General features: G+C 30.9%; 1 protein-coding gene across 1 annotated transcript in view; it reads left to right on the top strand.

Annotated features, from left to right (window-relative positions):
• The window catches only part of LOC129981272 (sodium-coupled neutral amino acid transporter 7-like), a 60,291-nt gene extending 42,743 nt beyond the window's left edge, over positions 1 to 17,548 (top strand). Inside the window, exons 4-9 of the mRNA XM_056092043.1 lie at positions 2,252 to 2,387; positions 3,911 to 4,003; positions 6,488 to 6,545; positions 10,007 to 10,269; positions 14,309 to 14,508; positions 15,935 to 17,548. Of these exons, the coding sequence (XP_055948018.1) occupies positions 2,252 to 2,387; positions 3,911 to 4,003; positions 6,488 to 6,545; positions 10,007 to 10,269; positions 14,309 to 14,508; positions 15,935 to 16,155 (971 nt within the window). The 3' untranslated portion in view covers positions 16,156 to 17,548. The remainder of the gene's footprint in view (positions 1 to 2,251; positions 2,388 to 3,910; positions 4,004 to 6,487; positions 6,546 to 10,006; positions 10,270 to 14,308; positions 14,509 to 15,934) is intronic.
• Positions 17,549 to 18,254: the final 706 nt, after the last annotated feature.

Raw genomic sequence — 18,254 nt, 5'->3', positions numbered from 1 at the left:
TAAAATCATACCTTATTATCAAAACATTACGATACATATCGAAATAAAAGTTTAGGTAACAATACATAAAGATATTCTTGAGTTTAAAAACAGTACATTTTAGATGAAAAAAGAATTCCTTCAATAAACTTGAACTAAAATTATGCAATTAATAATATATAATTTATTGCTATAATTTAAATTGTAATGTGCAGTTCTCATCCGAAGATCATTGATCTGGATTGTCGAATCATACTGCCAATGATTCAGATGCGTAAGAATACAAGTATTACCAAATATTCGGTCTTTTATAGACCTATTTGGTATATATCACCTCGGAATACTGACCTTCTCTATTTTTTCATCTATAATGATAATATTTATATATATTAACATCAATATATGAAATCAAATATTCTATAAAAAAAGATAAATTAATTTTAATATTACCAAAAACTGACCTGTAATATATGTTATGATTAAATATTAAGACATATTTCCTCGGAATTCTATCGAGTGCCAAATGACATACCTCCAAAGTGTGAAAACATGTCCGATGCATGAAAAAGATTCTGTTTCATAAAACATGCATGAGATTATAATCGAGGTATATTAAACCAACATCGTTATGATCTCTTTAACAGAGAGATTTTCGTTTCTTATAGCTGATATGCATATTTAGAAAACGCCAGTAATGCATATGCATGTAAAATCACTGTAAAAAAATTTATACTTTCAGCGGCTATGTTAATAAAAGATAATAAAATTGATATTTTGTACACTTTTTATTTCAAAGTTGCATAAGTTTACCATGATTTTTTTTTCATATTTTGCTTAAATAGTATTTGTCATTTCATGGAATTCCTTAATATTGCATAGAATGTCTAGGAAAAGTTTTTAATAATTCTCAGATTTCATACATAGGCCCCAAATACCTGGCATTCTATAAAGTGTCTACGTATTCCATAAAATATCAGCATTTCACGGGTTATTGATAACTGAATAAAGTAAGATTGAAGAAATATTTTTATCATTAATACAATAGTGTTGTATGCTGTTATATTGATGTATTGATACGTTCTGTGGAACAAAAATATATTAAATTAAAATTCAAAGGTCTTTCTGAATTGCTTTTGCTTACTTGCAATGAAGAATGATACAGAATTATGAATAAAAATGATTCTACTAAATCAAAAATCTTATTCTATGCCGTTTTGAGTAATGACCCTACTCCTAACATTGGCGAAGTGAAACTGAGCGAAGTGAAACTTTGGCTAACATTGGCGTCTAACATTGGCGAAGTGAAACTGAGAATTACAATTATTGGTTTCATTTCCAACATTCCTATAAAAACGTAAATGTTTTTAATTTATTCGCCCCATTTATTCGTTTCATCATCGATTTTAACTCTCACATATGAATATTAATGTCATAAAAAGTAAATATTGTGAGAAATGCAGATAAGTTCTTTTAATACGTTAAATAAAAACAGAGTCATTATATTCAACATATTATTGTGCGTTTGTTCAGTGAAAGCTTCAATGCAAATGCACTTCTTCATATAACATTCAGAATCAATCATTTATAAATCAAGTGTTCGTTCATTCTTTACAAATGGTTAATAAGCTTATTCTTTCACAAATGTGAAACATTTCATTATATTGTAAACTTTTCTTAAATGTAAACAGTGTGTGAAATGTAAAGACATAATTATAGTGTGATTAATGCAAATATTTGATTTCTATACAACATATTATTGCATAAAAGTATTATTTCTAAATATATTTTGTGTGTAGATTGTTCATACAATATTTTTTTAAAAAAATTAAAGAATGCATACATTACATACATAAGAATGCTCTTAATGTTTCATCAAATATCTATATTATTACGCTTAGTTTGTCATTTAGCTTCATTTTAAACATAATATCATAAAATGCAAAAGCAATACGATATTGTATAGCATTTATACACTGAAAACAGAATCATTTTGTTTGGTGAGCAGCATAAGTTAGAATATTCCTCAAAAATGGAAAGTCGTAAATAATTTTTAATGTAGTGTAAATGGAAGATGATAGTATAAGTATAGAAAACATTTTAAAATTATGGCTATCCAAGCGAATTGGGAAAAATTATCTAACCATTCTGGAGTATGGAGATAAATCATCTTAATGTAACATAGCAAGAACTTCCTTCAATTTGCTTTTAGTGTTAATGTTGAGAAATATAAATATTGTATATGTGAAAACTTGCTAAAATTCTTTTTTTGCAGTGTTCTATACCATCTTCGGTCCTGGGTTCTGCGAACGCTTCTATTTGCGTCGCACGTTTACCATCTCTGTGATAGCCATCATCTTTATCCTGCCCACTTGTTTCTGCAAGAGGGTTGACTTTTTGGGATATATAGGGTAGGATTTTTTTTCTTTATTTTATGTTAACCTGTTAACCGGGTATGAAGAAATATTTCAATGCGAAATGAGTTCATTTTAAGTTAATTATCCAGTTAACAGGTTAAATAACTGATTTCTTTACATTGAAAAATTCACGTAAAATCTGGATGAGGCATATTTCCTATCTAATTAAAAAATAAGACCTCTTATTTTAAACGTTGGATTTTACTTATATTTTAATGACTTCAGAATGCATGTTTGAACTTCTTTCTCTTGCGATTTTCATGCTGCCATTGGGAGAAACCTGCTATGAATAATAAATTTTATTAATTGAAAAAAGCTTTTTTCGTAATTTCAAACTTTATATTTAGAAAATTCAGAATATAATGGATAGTGATTTTACATTTTTGTAATTTTACTAACTCATATTTAAACATTGTTCACAACTTTCTCAGAAATTTTTTTTTAATTTGTTTAAATTTACTCGGTAATAAATGCATTGCGGTATGCAAGCGTCATCTTGTTTTGATTAAATTAATCATGGGGGGAGTGGTTCTATAAAATGCAGGAACAATAAAGGGGGAAAATAGAAAAAAAAACAGTAGAAGCTATTTGCATCATATTAATTATGAAGACTTAGGGTAGAGTAGACAACGACTTTCATTTTCAAATTTTATTAAATAAATTTGATAAAAATATTTTTAAAAATGCTTATTAGTGTAATAAAGAGTAATTATTTTTCAATTTATACTTCATTATCATAAATGTTATGGAAATTTAATTAAGTAAATCGATAATATTTTTTAGAATTAGCAGTTTAAAATAATGTTTTGTCATCGAGAAACGCAAATATACAAAATTTCAAAATTCTATCAAGAAATAAATGACAGATTTCGATTACAGAATACCATTTTTATAAGCATGAAACAAGTCAAGTTTAATAAAATTGTATAATAAAAAGAATCCTATAGTAAAAGGAAAAAATTATGCATCTCAAAGGCATCAAGAAAGTTATTTCTTTGAAAAATCTTTTTAAACGGTGCACATTCATAAATGGATATATTTCTGGCAAGGGAAAATGCAAAATTTTGATTAGGGATTATTCTTGCTTATTTTGATTCCAAATAATATTTTACACAAATTAATTTCCTTTTGGCAGCGCTAATTCAAACTTAATTTTGATTCAAACATGGGTTTTAATTTATTACAATGTTTAAATTTCACATTATATCCATATTGTAGAAATTATTTTCATAAAAAAATATGAATGCGACATTTTTAATATTTGAAAGTGGCACATAAATACATTAATTTGAAACAGCATATTTATTAGCCAGTTTTCTTTCTTTAAATTTCCACAGACAGCTTTTTTTAATAAATATTAAAATTTCTGCTCCATATATCATGTCTGTTTTGCTTATCTGAAAACTAATTAGTTCATAATATTCAATAAAAATTATTCGACTATCTTTGATTTACGAAAAACTATGTATATGTTTCCAAGAACCCATTAAAATATTTTTTTAAAAAATATTTTTCAGATCTATAGGTATTTTCGCCATGCTGTATCCTGTGTTTTTAACTGTATATGGATATTTCAAATTATCTCCCAAAGATGTTATAATTAAAACAAAGTAAGTTACTTTTTCAGTGATTTTCTTTTATTGTTGAAAGCCAATAGAAAGATTTCTTTTCAATAGCTGTGTAATTTGCGCAGTCAAATTATCGCAAAATTTAGATAAAAGATGATCGGGCATTATGTTTTAATAGCACTATAATGTTATATAACCGTCTGCATTAAAATGGTCGATGTACACTATAAACAGAACTTAAATAATACATCTAAAATAACTAGGCTCGAATATCTGACGATTTGATGCAATCACGAACATGAAGTTGTATTTGAACAAATTTATCTGATACCAAATATAACAGATATCCTAGAAAACCATATAGCCATCTAAAGCAAATAGTAGTGAATAGAATCGAATATGCCTTTTAAAATATCAACTCTCGTTAACCGCCTTGTTTCCAAAATTGGATTTCAGTTACAAAATTAGTTAATCGAAGACGAAAGGTTTTCGATTTATTTTAGATTAAAAATAAAGCATCTCCATTTTTCATATATGTGGCTCATTTGGGAATTATCATATTAAAATATCATATACGGATAAACATTCTTCCTTTAAAGAATCTAAAATTTATTTTTTGGTATAAAATGCATATATATTAAATTTTGTCCCATTTATATCGTCACTTTTTACTTTCTCGTATTCAAAGAGAAAGAATTGTAATTGCCAGGATATTTAGCCTCCAGGTTTTGACGAATCTGTTTCTAACCTAACCGAAACCGAAAAACAAATTTTTGAATTGATGTCTAAATATGAAAGGTTTAAATAGGACGAATATAATTCAATAAGTAGTCCCTAAACTAAATTCGTAGATATATATATTGTACGAAATTCGTTCACATGTAGTATTTTTTGCTTGTTTGAAAACAAATGAGCGTGGTAACTACAAGACGTAAAAAGCTAAATGGATAAAATTTTGTGCCTATTCTTGGATTTAAAATATGGGTTCATATCAAGTTTTGAACCATATCTTTCTGGGTTTAAGTTTAGTTATATTAACGTCCCGTTTTAAAGCAACACTAGGGCTATTTTGGGACGGATCTCGTAATTTTGAACCGCGGTCAGATGACGAGGACGACACCTGAGCTGGCAGCCCCCTCTCCACACCACACCACACCAGCGGGAGGACGTTTGGCATGACGGATTTAACGTGCAACAAACCCCCTTACACGACGGTTCATAGGTGGAATCGGGTCTCGAACCTGAAACCCTACGGCTCACAAGCCGAGACCTTACCACCAGGTCACTGCGGCCTCATATCCTTCTGGGAATAGACCGTCTGTCGGTCTTTCTATTCACATTATATTTATACGTATTTTATGACTCCAAAATTGAAATTTTATATATGATCTATTGACTAAAATTGAATGTGTAGATCTTTGCTATCAATCTGTTAAAGAATGATCAAAATGTATATTTTTTTCATTTTAATATGAAACAAAACTTGCGGGTGAGATTAAAATTTGCTTAAATTGCGAAATCGTGGTTTTTTTAGCCTTGTCCATAGCCTTTAATTTTTATGCTGTGGGGGAGAGTAGGTAATATCTGTACTAAAGAATATACGAGAAAGTTTTCTGAAGACCATGGCTACTGATTTCGAGCCGTTTTGTTGATATATATACATGGATAAGCAAACATTAATCTTAAGAATTCTGCTGGTGCCGCTACCTGGACATAGGGCTGTATACGTACTTCAGGTTTAAAACACATAAAATTCTTTTTTTTTTATTCAAACAATATAAATGGGCCTTTACCGAGATCGCAGTTACTAATTTTGGTTACTAATGAGTAAATGCACCGTCTTTTAAGGAATTTAACAAGCAAATCATAAGTATTTAATCAAGTTTCGAATTGCAAGAGCGTTAATGGTTAATACTTGCACAATTCTCAAAATATAGTTTTCGGAAGGGAAAAATGTTTTAAAACACGATAATGCAATAAAAAAACTCATACAATTTTAATGATTAATGTTTTCTCTTTAAATATTTCGTTCAAGAAAGGGCAAGAAAGATTCGAAGCTAAAATATAAATCATGTAAATATTATTAATGATTTAGGTGTCTAGTTTCTTTTAAATGGTAACAAAGTGAATCTGTGTAACAAAAAAAAATTAATTAATTCTGATCTTTAACACCTCCCTAGGCAAAATCTTTGCCCATTTCACGCGATTTTTTTTTTTTGTACTCAGTTGATTAATGATGATAACTCATTGTTTCAGAGAGCGAAATTGTAGATTGATTACTTTTGGAACGGTAATTGGAATTTTTATTCATCAAATAATGTTTTGATGACTTTCTAGGTAATGAATGGCGTAAAAGAAAATATACTTCTGTTATGTGGATGGCACCAGCTAAACAGCTTTTGAATATTATTCCGATTTAGTGATTTTAATTATTATTAAATTTTAATTTGTGATGAATCGCTACGTTTGTTCCAAAATTCCTTCATCTCAATACTTATTAATGAATATTTATCTCTTCCTGTACAGACCGGATGACTTGTCCGAAATGTTTGCCATGTTTCCTGTCCTAGGATTAGGATATCAGGTAAGTGCAAATCTTGCATTGTCACATCCATTTCAGCTAAAAAATTAACATATAACTATAAAAAAATATTTTCTTAATATAATTACTTCCCAGAACGATACTACAAGTTGTTTCATTGAAATAAAAAACTTAGAAATATTTTCTGAAAAGTAATAGAAATATTTCAAACAAATTATAATGTTTTTTATAATACATTTTAGTTTTTAAAGATTATGTCAGATTTTTCATCTTATGATATATTTATTGTGACTTAACTTCTTTATAGTAAAGTTATCAATTCTTGAAGTATTAAAATCTTTATTTATTCCGGCGTTTTCAAAATAGCCTTAATTTTACCTAACTCAAGCATTTTGGAAGACATTTTCATTAATATAGCGCGGTTCAAAATTGAGGTCTGCCCCTTAATTACTCAAATAAAGCTTGAAAAAGGAGTAAATCTAATCAATTACGATATTCAGTTTAACATGGTTGATGTTCCAAAATTCCTTGCTCTCAATAGCACTTCGAAGTCGCTTTTGGATACGATGACCTTGCATTCCTTTTGAGCGCCGCATTTTTCTATTTGGAATTGGTGCTTGATCCCGGATATTATCAGCACATATTTTCTGAGCATAAATAAATGCCGTCTTTCAATACAGAATTTTGAGCTCTGAAAGAAAAAAATATTTTGCATTCCTTTCACCCCGAAAATAACTGAAATAGTTTGAAATTATATACTCATAGTTGAAAAACAAATTCTAGGTTATTGAATACTGACAACTGATGCGTATTATTTATAAGATTATTATTCTTCAACGAATGGCTGGTCAATGTTGAAGAAATAATCTAAATCGAAAGAGCTATCTTTTTTTTGTAATTTTTTTAAATAGAGTTAAAATTAATATTGAATTGATGAAATTAAACGCAATAACGTAAAGAGAACTTTCTCCAAATAACAAAAATATAGTTTTTAATTAAAAAAACAAATATTCTGATGCTACGTTTTTTGTTAATTAATAGTCTTTACATTATATAATAAGACGTCTTGTGTATGTAATTGTAGTTGGCTCAGCAAACTACTCACATTTATTTATAGTTACTATAGTGAATTAAAAATTTATATAAATGGGTAGTTTAGATGTCTTTGATAATTTTCAAAATAACAACGAATTTTTTAAAAGCACGATTATGTTTATTAATGCTTTATAAGATGATTCTACTACATCTCTATTCATTATAAAGATGAAAGTGTGTGTATTGGTGCTTTACAAGCCATGTCTTTTGACCTAGAACTAGCAAATATAGCACACATTTATTTTGAAGGGTACGAAGGGACCTTCGATTGACTTTTTAAAAAATTTAATTAGAATTTTAATTAAAAATTAAGTGACAGTTTCATGTTTATCTTTAATGGCATACGATTTTTACAAACTAAAAATTTGGGTTCAGAGAGATTTCATTTTTCAGCAGGACAACGACTCCTAACAGAACGCACGTAACGTCAAAATATGGTGTCTTATTATTAAATATCACTGTAAACCCAAATTTTCAGTACTTTCCTTTTAGATTGCTGCGAAGTATAACCAAGTAAACCATATGGTTTATAATGCTATCTATAAGAATTAAATTTCCTACCCCGGATGAAGCCATACAACCCCAAAGCATGACGGAATCACCGCCATGTTTAACTGTAGGGTGTAAATTTTTTTGGATCCAAAATAGTATTAGGCTTTCTCCATACGGTGCGACGGGTGTCACTGCCAAAAAAGTTGAATTTTATTCATCAATAAATATAACTTTCTTCCAAAAGTTATTGGTCTTCAATGGATGAGTTTTTGCGTATATTAAACGTTTTTTTCTGAATTTGCAACCTGATGAACGGTTTCTCTCTAACAATTCGATTTTTATATCCGGCTTGTCTAATGGCATCTCGCATAGTTTCAGCACTTACACTTCTGTCTATGATTTGAGAAAGTCCTGCAGCAAGTTAGACGAATTATATGGTCTCACTAATCTAAAGGAAAGTGCTAAAAATTGGGTTTAAATGAAAATTTCATTTTCCAGCACGACAGCGACACCAAACAGAATGCATGTAACGTCAAAATGTGGCCTCTTTTTCATTGTAAACTGCATTTATACACACCACCATAGTATCCCGATATCAATGTCATTGAATATCTGTGGGCCACACTCGAAATAGTGGTTCAAAAACACGCAATTAGAAACAAAAACCATTTCAAATAAGTTTGCAAGAAGAAGGGGGTAAAATATCTTGAAATGCCACCAAAAATGGGTCGATTCAGTACCAGGACTTGAAAAGCCATTATAAAAGCCGAAAGACATGCAATTAAATATTGACACTTTTCTTTGCGAGATATTACAAGAATTTCACTGTATTCTCAATTTTTTGAGGCAAAAATCTGGGTATATTTATTTAAAATACTTCTTAAATTTTTCAGTTTAGAGATTTTTTGTTGATTTTTCTTCTTTTTTACTTTAAATTAAACCATTTGTTATGCGTAAAAATAAAAACATGTTTGCACTTCTCGGTAATCTATTATTTATATTGAAATTCGGATTTATCAAGTAAAAGTAAGGTGTTCTCTCAATTGTTTGAGCCATTGTATATCATTTTATAATAATTTTAAGTGCATTTTCCTACAATATATTATATAAAGTAAAAATAAAATTTAATCTGCAAGAGCATATTATACTTACATGAAAAAAAAAATTAGCTTTCATTTTCGTGTCACCATTACGTTGACTAAGATTAAATTTACTCTTGTCAGAACAAATTAAATTTATATAAATGTAATTTTCAGCATGCGTGTGTATGAAATGAAACAAGCATAAAATATTGCATTTTTTAGAAAAATAACTGCAAGAAAAAGGTTTGAATTTTAAAATGACTATCATTAATTCAACAATTCTGAAGTTTTGACACAGTGGTCATGTAATAAATGCAATGTTCCTTTATGTTTAAATACTAAAAATAATTGTTACGTGAATTTTCATGTTTTGTAATCTAATGAGAGGTATTATTTATATTTGAAATATTAGATTATTGTACGCAGTAGATTTATAGAACTCAAGGAGTGATTGTTCATGATGTAGAAATGCATCTATATTAATTTGAAAATTAAAAATTCTTGGGTGGGCTTTTTTTTTTGTATTTGTTTATTAATTACATCCATTTCTTGGCTATTTAAAATTTTATTAATTAAAAATAAAAATACATGCATTTAAGGGTTAATATTCTCCCACTAGAAGTGTTCATATTGATATGTACACAGTAAAAATTCAATACAGCATTAATTCTTATTTCTTATTTTGTGTTTTTTCCACCTTTATCATGTGGATAATTTACAACCACCCAGTATTTATTCGAACCGATCAACCGCATTTTATTGTAGATATTTATACTTTTTTTTAATATTTAATTTGAATTAAATACCGATGCAATATGTTTTTCCTGCTTCCAGTGCCAAGAAGTGGTAGTGCCTGTGTATTCCTGTATGCGGGAGCGCAATCTCTGCAATTTTGTCAAGTCCAGCGTGTTGTCGATGGCAGTACTGTTCGTCTTATACTCCATAACGGGCTGTTTCGGCTACCTGACATTCGGTTCCCACGTCGCCCACAACGTCATGAAGATGTACGACGCCGGTGATGGCTTCGTTATGGTGGGTGTGATAGCACTCATTGTTAAGATGATCGCTACCTACCCTATCCTTGCACTCTGTGGAAGGTGAGATTTTTTTATTTTTTATTTTTGAATTTATTTATTAGCGGCGAAGTTAAGTGAAAATAAACTCACAGTATTAATAGCTTTTAATATTGATATCGTAAGCGTACAACTGACAATGCTAACAAGAAAACTATGAATTAGTTAAATTTTTTTTCAATAGTTTGTTGTTGTATGATGTAAATTTATTATAATTGTAAAAGAATCACTTTCGGTTGAACCGGAGTTTAACCCCCTTTCTTCGCCAAGATGCGATAACGCTCCAAAGCCGGCAATCTCCGTTTTCTCTGGATTGGCAAACCTATTTTCTTTCGCCTTTATTATGTGCTAAGATTAGACATCTGCTCCTTCGCTTTTTAAGATTTCGCAAAACACGGCGCAAGACCGTTGTTGGCGAGTTGGCGATTTTTGAAAATTGCGCCAAGCACGGGATTAAACTCCGGTCGTACCTCATTTTCTTTTGATTGACGTTGTTTTGAAGTTATAATATCAATTGATAGCAAACCGGAAAATAATTAACTCTCGACTAATCGCAATATCTAATAGATACGCACTATGGTACGGTCATCACTAAACTATAATTTATTTTCAACTTAAATTTATCAAATATAATAACTTACAAATTTTCACTCGCAACTCCACAAAACGTAAACCGATTGGTTCCCAAAGTTTCCATTCATCTTGTCTTTAAAATTCTTTCGATTATCCCCTCCCCCCCGGCCATCCAAGATGGCATTCGTTTGGCGAGCATTTTATCTGTTGGCGAATATTTAACTGATTTGTTGGCGAATCTGTAACGTAGTCCTAAATTTAACCCATAATCGTGACTCGTTAATTGACTTTATTTCTGAATTTTTTTTTAAATATTTATTTTGTAAAACTCGACTGGAAATCTATGTAATCGAGATTTAATGACCTTAATTTTTTCTTGTCGTTTGTCAGATTAAACAAAATAAAGCACAAAATTATCAAGAAGACTACTTAAAAAAATAGAAAAAATAGTTCATTAGTTACAACAGTTTGAGTAGATTCTCAAATATTTGATGCAAATATTAAAAGCAGGTAGAGAGAAAAGAAAAATATATATTGTCATAAAATCTGTGCGCGTTAAGTAAGTGGTGAGCACATCAGAGGGCCTTGAGTCTTTGCACTCATTAGCTTTATTTTCCTATTTTGATTTCAGATTTTGTACAGTATGAATTGTTACATGAAACATAATAGCTTTCTGGCATGCAATTTGTATATAGAGCACCAGAATACATAAAATGTTAATAATAGTAAATAATTACGCTAACGGCAAATTTAAAAATAACATAAGGGACACTTTTCTGCCAGACTCTCAACCCTGATTCGTAATCTTAGTATTAGGACTCGTCCCCTTTTCAAGTGTTCACATCGCATTTACTGAAAAACCTTACACAGATATCGACTGATTTGACGTACATCAAACCACTAAAAGCAAAACATGCGCCCGGCAAATTATAGAAGTTTTCCGTTTGGACTAACAAATAATTAACATAAGTTATAGAAGGTATTTCGACTAAATATAATGTAACATCCTAATTAGCAAGTCCATGGTAATTCAAATTTTAATAGTATTTCTCTTATTGGATATGTGATCTCCTTCATATGATCACTTACTAAGTAATCTCATTGCCGTGCCATTACTGTATTCACCTATTATGTCTGGAGGTTAAGGATCTTGAATTCAAGAACTCCGTGACAATCTCATCAAATCGGCAAATCTTTCATATGGATTATTAAGGTGAGTGTTATGAATGTTAAACAATGCTGAAAGTAATTTCCAAAAGGAACGCTTCATCATCCCCTTCTGGTATCGAAAACTGGCCTTAGGATGCACAAAGATTTAGAAAATAAAAGCAGTTTTCGCCGCCATTTTAATAATTTAAATATTAGAATTAAGAAATAGAATAGCGAAAATGTTTTCTATTCAACTTCTCATATATTAACTCAAACAGGACCGTCTTTTTTCTCTAAGGACAAAAGTATACATTTCGGGTGTCTTTTTTTTATTCAAATTAGAACCAAAAACTTAGCATAGGCATACGAATTCAATTGCAAGACCACATCCAAATTTCATTCTTCTTAAGCATTGCATTTTTGAATGATCGTATCCAAACATTCGCGAATAAGCCGACTGATTGACAATATATTCTTTGCCCTATTTGAAATTTGAGAAAGTTATACAATTGTGCTGATTAAATTAGGTTAAATTTAATCCTTCTAGCACTTTGCATTGTTAAGTTACAATTCCAACATATATACAGAAGTACGAATAAACTTCCCATAGACGAATTTCTTCCAAAGTTTCATTTGTATCTATAATGATTTATTGCCATAATGCTAACAGAGTTTATACGTCTGGCTTATTGATTTTTTTTTTAAAATTTTGGCGTACAAAAACAGGCGGACAAATCCAAAAAAAGGGCTTTTTCGGATTTAGAATTGTTTAAAACTTGGAGATACATCAGAACTCAGGGTCAAATTTTCCGCCAATTATGTTTCCAATTTGCTTATTTCGTTTATTAAAAAATAAATCGTTTTGTAACATTCTCTAATAATGCCAATGCACCAACCAAGTGCCAATCTTCTAGAACTGTAACACTCTTTAAATAATGCCAATGTGCCAACCAAGCGCCAATTCAGAGTACAGCAGTATGATGCTTGCTGCAAGACTGTAAACATGTAAAACTACCACTTAATGATGTTCAGTTGTAAATTTAAGCATCGACTAAATGTAGAATTCGTTGTTGTGTAATTGTAAGTGTAATGTATTGTATAATTGGTTGTCTATTAAATTTGTTTTAATTGTTAGAGCCCGTTTTCATGCATTGCTCTTGCAGTTTAAGTTTTTCAGTTAATTAACTCAATTTTTGCAATCCCTGGTAATGGCACTTCAGCATGTAGCCAGCCTGATTCATTTTATTTAGGTCACTGAACAAAGCCGACAGCAGACAGAATTCTGATACATGTCCCAAATGGCAACTTTTGATCTACCGAAGTGAAAATATGGCCTTAAGATGTATTTAAAAACCGCACTTTACCTGCCCTTAAATTTGCTCCATTTATTTCAAAGCCTTCATTTCGAGGAGATTTATTTTTTTCAAAAATATTTCAGTTAAGTAACTTTCCAACGAACTTATCACATACTATAAATGCTCATATCAATTTTTAACACAAAAGATTTCAAAACTGGGAGAGTATTTTGATCATTTGTAAACTTTATATGGAAGATAGTAATAAAAAATGGTATTCGTCAAAAGATTTGCGTCTCCGTTCGCCTCGTTTCAGATCTCTCTGTCTGAAAAATAATTTTGGATTTATGTCTGTGTACAAAACTCAAAAATGATTTGAGGTAGGCGGGATGAAATTTGGTATGCGACCTGTACTCCAAATTTGAAATGAAGTCCAGAAGAGATCTTTATGTCTGTCTGTTCGAATAAAAGTGAACACGATAACTATGAAACCCAAAGAATTAAATGAATAAAATTTGGTACATCTGCTATGTAAATCCGTGTCAAATTTTGAATCAAATACAACGTGTTAGCCAAGTGTAGGCCAGTTATTTGCAACCAAATTGCAAATTTTGATTTCTTACGATAGTGTCGTGAATAGCTTATAAGCCAGTTAACAGCTACGCTACCCGAGCAACTGCTTTTGTATCGTGGTCATGTTACTAGACTGCAAACCACAAGGTCCTAGGTTCTATCCTCGCTCATCACAAACCGCCACAATAGTAAAGGAGTTTCAAAGATATATATTCAATTTTCTTCACTACACTATGGATCATAATGCTCCCATGTACGAGAATGAAAATAAAAATTTGAGCACGCTGGTGTCCACAGTCTTTTCCAAAGTTCCCCAACTTTTTTGCGCATAAAATGGTAACAGATTTTTACATATTAACACCTTATGCGAGAACGTTTCGAGGGGACCATTTTCTTGGAATTATGTATACATATTCTTTTAAATACAGTATGAAAAGTATTTAAATTTTTCTGAAATTTGTGTTTTATTACAGGGATGCAGCTGCAGGTATATATGCCGAGTTACGTGGTTTGAAACCATCCGAGTTCGCAGCCACCGAGAGGACGCGTCGCTATGTGGTAGCCGCACTGTGGTTCACAAGCTCCCTCCTCTTAGCCGTCCTCACTGAAAGCATAGGGGTGGTCTTCAAATATCTCGGATCTGTTGCGTCTGCCAATATTTTCGTCTACCCAGGTAAGTCATCACAAAAGCACAAGCTGTAATTGATTAAATTAGCTTGACAAAAAGAATTTATGGATTTTATTAAGAATCTGAAATATTGTGTCCCTGTATAGTTTACCTCAGAATAAGGTCGAGGAATTCTCAGTAAAAGCTGATTCATGCCAGCCTTGGAGACCATTTGGCGACCAAAATGAAGGTTTTGAAAATACAAGAATTATAGCAACATGCTTATTAGATGCAAAGATCCACAGTTCTTCCTAGAATTGTGCTTCGAGATATGTCGGAGATAAAAATGCGAGACAGCTGAAATGATTCACAAATAAACTCTCTCCTTGAAGTTGTGATCGCAGTGTCAGCTCTCCAGTTTCTTTGCGCTGAGCACTGTAGCACTAAATTGCTATGTTGTTTATTAGCGATTTACTGCTGTTTATTAGCGTCTTTAGTGCGTTGTTCATTTCTGGAAATATTTTTGTGAACGCTTCGGCTGTTTTTTCCGACCATAATTTCGAGGTTTCTTGAAGTGTAAAGCTCCATTATCCGCTATAGACTTCTGGCGCAGTGCACCCACTGGACGAATTTCGTAAAAATGTCTATAGGAAACATTAATTGGTTAAAACAGTATTTTAGCCTGGAGAAAAGAATTTTTGAACCTATATGGCTAGGATTGTTGGATAAAGAGATTGCAGTTTAACACGTAATATTCTTTTGCTTCCATAAAATTAATTAGGAAACTTATAATGCTTTGTACATCGTATTCCTCAAATAAATTCTTTAGATGCAAACTTAATTACTTTCATTATCAAGCAATTTAACATTTGAGATCTCAGTAAATATCTGTCTATATTGTTTGAATAAAAAGTTTTATTACGTGCTTTAAACCTAAATTAGGCATTCAGTCAATTGTCGCTGCAACGGCACCAGTGGAGTGCTAAAAGTCAATACATTTTAAAGATGAGTCAAAAGACTGAAAATGATACACAAAACGAAACACATGTACTGATTTATGAAGACCATCATCTTCCCTTATGATAAAGATGAAAGTGTGTTTTTTCTGACGCTCTACAGGTCAGATGATTTCACCGACAGCTACCGTATTTGGCATTTATGTAATTGAAGATAGTAATGGACAATTCATAGTGACATTTTTTTTTTTTTGAAATTTCAATTTTGGTATTTTTTTTTAAGATACCTTCTGGAGAGAGCACAAAAATGATACTTTTATTATAAAGTATGCGAGAAAGTTTTGGGAAGGAATTCCTCCTGGTTTAACTGCAAATAGTTTTTTTTCTTCGTAAATGGAACCAAAAGGCTGGGCAGATGCTCATGACATTTAAAATTGTGTTATTAAAATTTGACATGAGTTTCAGATATTTAAGTGCTTTTATCTTTCAATTTATTGGTGAAATTGGATTGATTATATTCGTATTCGTTTTTTTAGGTATCTGTCTTTTTCAAATGGTTATGAAGCAGGATCCTGACCTGCAACGAAGGAAGAGTCCGTATCTAGTCGCCTATTCCATCTTCGTCACTGGCGTTGGCGCTTTTTGTGTCGGTGTTGTCCTTTTCGAAGCTATCCTCAGTCGAGGCCCAGAAACCACCGTCAATCTCTGCCATCTACCTGTCAATGGCACAATTAACGCAAATGCTGCTAAATTATAAGATTATTTGTAATTGCTTCAGTAGAAAACTGTTCTTCGAGGATCGTATATACAACCCACGGATATTTTAACTTGAAGTGCTTTGTGACTTTTCTTCAATTGAAAGGAAAATCTCTTGCCCGTACCTGATATACTTTTTATGTATGATAGCGATTTCATGTTATTATATTTTCTTGTAAAAAAGTGTTTATGAACTGGCCGCTATTGTGATGATACAATTACTCAGAAGATGGATAGACAGGAGAAATAATAATATTGGAAAGAAAAAGAAATACTAAATAATTGTAACAAAAGTGTTTTGATATATTAGCCAGTCAACAGTATCCAGAAAGATGAAGGACCTTCCAGCCTTGGCATCTGGGTTTTATGAAGCTTTATCAAACAACAGATCTCTAAAGAGGTCACTGATGATTGATCAGTCGCCTATAATCCACTTCAAAAAAAAAAAAACTCACAGCATCTCTGACGATATGTCCATTTCTCCATTGCCGAAATTTTGTGTCAAGACTTCCAAAGAAAATAAATTGAATTACCTGAAGCTCTAAATGTTCTGTAAACATCTACACTCCTTTAAGCTGTCAGACAATGCAAGTTGGGTCATAAACAATCCTCTAACAGGTATTGAATTATAAGTTTGACTCTTTGGCATGGTGATGAACCACCAGTACCAGTAAACCTAGTTAATAGAACAGTTTTGGAAAGTATCTACACAAAGCGATAAAATGTGGGCATCTATAAACACAGTGTGTTACGGCATCATTTAAACCACATATCTCTTTCCAAAGAATCTGCTTTGATGCAAGTATTTGATCGAAGAAAAAATCGCCAACACCTCTCCGCCTTAACTGGCATAAAACCATATAAATATCGAGAGTTGCTCCCTTTTCCCCATCTTCTAAGTATTGTTTTTCCATTTTAACCAAAGGTATGTACGCAGTTTACAAAAAAATATTTTTGTACGTGTGAAATTACTACGCCAAATTGATGTTCTCCTTTGTGTGTAACAACATTTATCTCTGTAACTAGACTTTTTTTTTACGACCTAGCTATTTTTTTATGAAATAATTGTCTTTATGTATGAGAATGATCGATTGCCTTTTTTATGGACTTGTCTTGTAATCGTATGAATGAATGGATTCTCTTTAAATTGTATATACCACTAAGCAATGCAAATAACAAGAGATCTCGATCAACAATATTTAATCTGAAATAAAAGAAAAAAATTTTTTAGTGACTATTATTCATTGGTGAATTTGATACGGAAAACTGTGTTGTACTGATGAACTAGACTGTTCGAGTTTATACTGTGATTGGCGAGAGAAGTGTTAGAATTTATCAAGTGTCTCACAAGAATATTACTTCTCGAATACTGTTATTACACTCTGACATGATTTTTTTAAAAATTTGATTTTCTCATGTGATTTCAAACTCTTTCATGTAATGCTGAAACGTTTTAAAATCTGTATTGGAAAGGATTTTTTTTTGTACATGAAGAGGGGTTTTTTTTTACAGTAAAATTAATAGTTGTGTCATTACTTATTTTGCTATCTTAAATATATTATCTCAAGATAAAAATTACGTTCCCAAAAATTAAATTCAGTCTTTTTAAATAATGACTTTATGTACATATCGATATATTTTTTGATAATCACTTGATGTTATTAAAATCAGACATTGTGTTTTAATATTTTTTTAGTGAGTGAAGAATTGAAATTTAAAAACAAAACATTTTCTATTCTATTACAAAATGTATGCGAGTTGATATTGTGATATATTTAATTCCAATCTCAATTATTTGTAAATTATATTTATGCTGTTGATGTCGGTGAACTGTGCATTTTTGTTTACTCTTGATATAATTTAAAAATAAAATACGAGTGACAGATAAACGTCTTTTACTTGTCTACAACAAACTACAATTCAATCTGCAATTTTAATTTTCAAAAATAAAATTTAAATGTCCAGCTACGTCATGATACGCCTAGCACACGAAATCATGCTAGAAAACTGTCGGATTGAATGTGTGCTAATATAGAAATGTAATTTGTTATATATCTGGTCTCTGAGATAACTTTAATGTGTTCTTTCCTGTCGCCTTAT

This window comes from Argiope bruennichi, chromosome 8 (assembly GCF_947563725.1).
Source record: "Argiope bruennichi chromosome 8, qqArgBrue1.1, whole genome shotgun sequence".
NCBI classification, from domain to species: Eukaryota; Metazoa; Arthropoda; class Arachnida; order Araneae; family Araneidae; genus Argiope; species Argiope bruennichi.
The sequence above is the reverse complement of the archived record's forward strand: the minus strand, read 5'-3'. Positions and strand labels throughout refer to the sequence as shown.